The sequence below is a fragment of the Tupaia chinensis genome, unplaced genomic scaffold (genome assembly GCF_000334495.1).
Source record: "Tupaia chinensis unplaced genomic scaffold, TupChi_1.0 Scaffold000671_1, whole genome shotgun sequence".
In the NCBI taxonomy this organism is placed as follows: domain Eukaryota; kingdom Metazoa; phylum Chordata; class Mammalia; order Scandentia; family Tupaiidae; genus Tupaia; species Tupaia belangeri.
The window spans coordinates 3,561,798-3,565,236 of NW_006160193.1; the positions used below are offsets into that span (position 1 = coordinate 3,561,798).

The 3,439-nt window shown below is 58.3% G+C and overlaps 1 protein-coding gene across 1 annotated transcript in view; it reads left to right on the forward strand.

Moving 5' to 3' along the window:
• The window catches only part of HHIPL1 (HHIP like 1), a 29,052-nt gene that overhangs the window by 24,908 nt on the left and 705 nt on the right, over nt 1–3,439 (forward strand). The window contains 2 exon segments of the mRNA XM_027776377.1: nt 372–454; nt 3,394–3,439. The exon segment at nt 3,394–3,439 is cut by the window's right edge and continues 705 nt beyond it. Coding sequence (XP_027632178.1) covers nt 372–454; nt 3,394–3,439 — 129 coding nt within the window.

The following is a 3,439-nucleotide window of genomic DNA, read 5'->3' on the forward strand; positions in this document are numbered from 1 at the left end:
CCGACAGGCTGTTTCGGGGCTTCTATGCGGGTTGGCCCTGGGGGACACGGGGCACAGAAGGGCAGGGTGCACAGGCTGCCGGGCAGGTGCGGTCGGTGGCCACTGTGACTGTTGCTGTCCACAGGGCTCTCCAAACCTCGCGTGTCTCAAAATCGAGGGTCACCAAGCATGTGGGGGGCTCCCAGGGTCTGCTACGCGCGGAGTGTGTCCTCAGTCTCGGTGCCAGAGGGAGCGCAGCCGTGCCCACTCCAGGTGTGGTGGAGAATGGCTGAGAAGAGATCTCCCCAACCTAGGTGGGAAGGGTGACAGTCAGGGACACACTCGCACAGGCCCCGGGTGGGACTTGTGACCTTCCTGTGTGTCATTGGCAGGCGGGCACCTCCTGGCAAGTGTCAGATCCACCCCGCCCCGGTGCAGGCGAGGAGCCGCCTCATCCCCTTCGTGCCCAAAGAAAGTAAGTGCCCAGCTGTGGGGATGCCACGATGGGGGGTCCTGCACCCACAGCCCGCTGCCCCTCCCGACAGATGGTCCTGCCTCCCACCTGCACCTAGACACTCAGCTAAAGGAGGTGGAAACATTTTTAAAAAATAATTATTCATTTTAATTTTAACTTGCTATAGGGCACGTGTACTCACCAGAGAGACAGGGGTCGGAGGAGAAAACAAGCCACCAGGTTCAGGACTCAAACAGGGGTAGGCTGTATGGGAGTCCAATACCCTAACCACCACACCATCTGCTGGTCCCAAGGAGACAGAACTTTTTTATTTTTTAAGAGAGAGATTTTTGCTATAGGGTATGAGTATTTGCCAGAGACAGAGAGAGAGAAGAAAGTAAGAACCCCCCCCCACCACCACCACCCGGGGGATGGCCCCTCTGCAATCCCTTCTCCATTCTCCTCTCAGGATTTTGGGCACACACACACATACACCCAGTGTGAGTTTCAAGCTCCCGTTTCTAGGCCATGTGTGAGCCCAACGCCCTAACCGTCATGCCATCCGCTGGCCCCACGGAGATGGAACTTTACTGTGGATCTTGCTGCTGGGCCACGACTGGTTCCGCCAAGTCCCAAACTGTGTATGAGTGACCCCCAGGGACTCCAGGCCTCAGAAGTACAGCAAGAGCTGATAGCCAGGCCTGGTGTGCTCCGGTCCCAGCAGGGACAGAGAGGGCACATACTCCATGAGCAGAAAACTGGACAGTTACTGGGGTGAGAGGCGGCATCTGGGCTTGGCCTTCCATGAGGTGGTTCCATTCTGATGAGGGAAGAGGGGCCTGCAAAACGTCGCAGCCTGAAGCCCAGGCGAAGCCGCTGACCAAAGGGTCTGGGGCCAAGAGAGAAAGGTGCAGCCCGAGGAGGGGGCTGTTCTACTGCACCCAAACTAGGTGGGAACAAAGACCATCCCGTTTGTATTTATTTATTGAGAGGTTTTTGCTATAGGATGTGTGCGCTAGCCAGAAAGACAGAGACATAGAGACAGAAAGCAAGAAATCACCCTCCAGGGGGGATGGTCCCACGCCGCAATCCCTTCTCCATTCTCCTCTCGGGATCTTGGGCATGCATGCACACGTGCTGGGTCTGGGACTCGAACCGTGGTCAGCTACATGGGAGTCCAGCAACATAGCCATTACGCTAACTGCTGGTCCCAGACCAACCCATTCTTAAGAGAAGCAGGAAGCCATCCACCCATCCATTCACCACACGGATGTACCTGCGATGTGATGCAGGGGATGGCAGTGGCCTTCACCGTCTCAAATTACTTACCGTCTGTCTGAAAGTGTTGGCAGCTAGTTCACCCTGAGGGGCCAGCAGGTGGCACTGTGTTTGGGGAGCTGGACTCCATGTGGCTGACTGGTGCGAGTCCTGGACCTGGCAGCTTGCTTTCTCACTTTCCCTCTCTCTCTTTGCCTCTTTCTGGTGAATTAAAAATAACAACAACAATAATGCGTATTATTAAATAATTCTTAAAAAAAAAAAAAAACCTACTCTGCAAGCAAGGGACGCATTTCAGCAAGCTAAGTGTGTCTGGCAGGTCACCAGTCGGCAGGCTGGGTGGGGGGTGTGTGCAGGAAGAAGGAGAGGTTGGGACTCTGGATGAGTGGGGTGCCTGGCCCTGAGGCAGAGGAAGAGGGGAGAGGGGTGAGCTCAGTGTTTTGGAAGTCAGTTCTGGCTGCAGTTGGTTTTGGGGCTTGGCGAGTTTCCTGTTCACTCGTTGGACAGTTTCTGGCACTCAGCTGCCGGCTCCTTGCTGGGCCTCAGGGAGAGCCAGACCAGGCCCTGCGCTGGCCAGGAGGGACAGACGCCCCACTGCATATCCCAGGCGCTGTGACAGAAGTGTGTGCCAGGTACCAGGAGACTCAGAGGACATAAGACTGGGTTGGGTAGGGCTCCTGGGGGCTGGAAAGAAGGGAGCACCTTGGGGCAGGGCTTGAGGCAGAGTGGGAGACACAGCCCTGGGAGCTGAAGTCCCTGGCTGCCATGCAGGGGCGGGGCGCCGGGTGTGGGTGGCTCGCCCTGCCATCCTGCTCCCAGTCCTGGCCTTCACTGTGTCTCGTACCCAGGCTCTTCTCAGTCCTCACCTAAGTGGTTTCCAGGTGGGACTGGCTGAGTTAGGGAGATGAAGGGTGTTTGGGCTAGTGACCCGGGCACCTCCCCATGGTAGCCGAGGACCTGCAGGGGTGTAGCTGGACAAAACAGTGTCTGATGTACCAAGGCTTCTCCCGGGGGTTGACCTGAGCTAGGCGTGCCCCACGTCCTGCAGGACCAAAGGGAATTACGTGCCTCAGCTCCTAATACCCACTGTGCTCAGGCCCTGGGGGCAGAGGCCCTGCACTGCCCGCTTCCTGCCCCTCAGCTCAGCACACAGCCCCCTGTGATGGGGCAAGGCCAGGAGCCTCAGGAGCTTGGAGGAGCTTCCCTGTGACCCACAGGTCCAGATCCCACCCTCCTGCGCCTGAGCACCTTAGACCCTCGGCTCTGTGACAAGAGCTTCCTCACCCTGAAAACCAACGGGAAACACGGAGGGCCGCTTACTCTCAGAAGCCCTCCAGAGAGCTCCTTTCCACTGCACTCAGGTGCTGACATATCAGGGTCCATCTCCCCAAATGCCTGGGGACTCCTGAGGGGAGGGCTGGTGGGCAGCGAGACCCAGTGCAAACCGGCACAAAGCAGCTGCCTGCGACTTCTGAAGGAGCATTCTGCATCGGGCTCCAGGCTGGCATTCTGTGGGCACCTGGAAGCACCCATTCTTCAAGGTGGGGGAGCAGGGCAGACTGAGGACGTCCCACCTCGTGTTCGCGCTGGCCACACTGGCTGGAGGCGGCACAGGGTAGGGAGACAGGGTAGGGAGACGCGCTGCGGCGGCCGTCCCTCTGACCACATGCTCTTCTGTGCAGAGTTCATCCGGAGGATGGACAGCACCCCGCGGCCCACCGCCCGCCC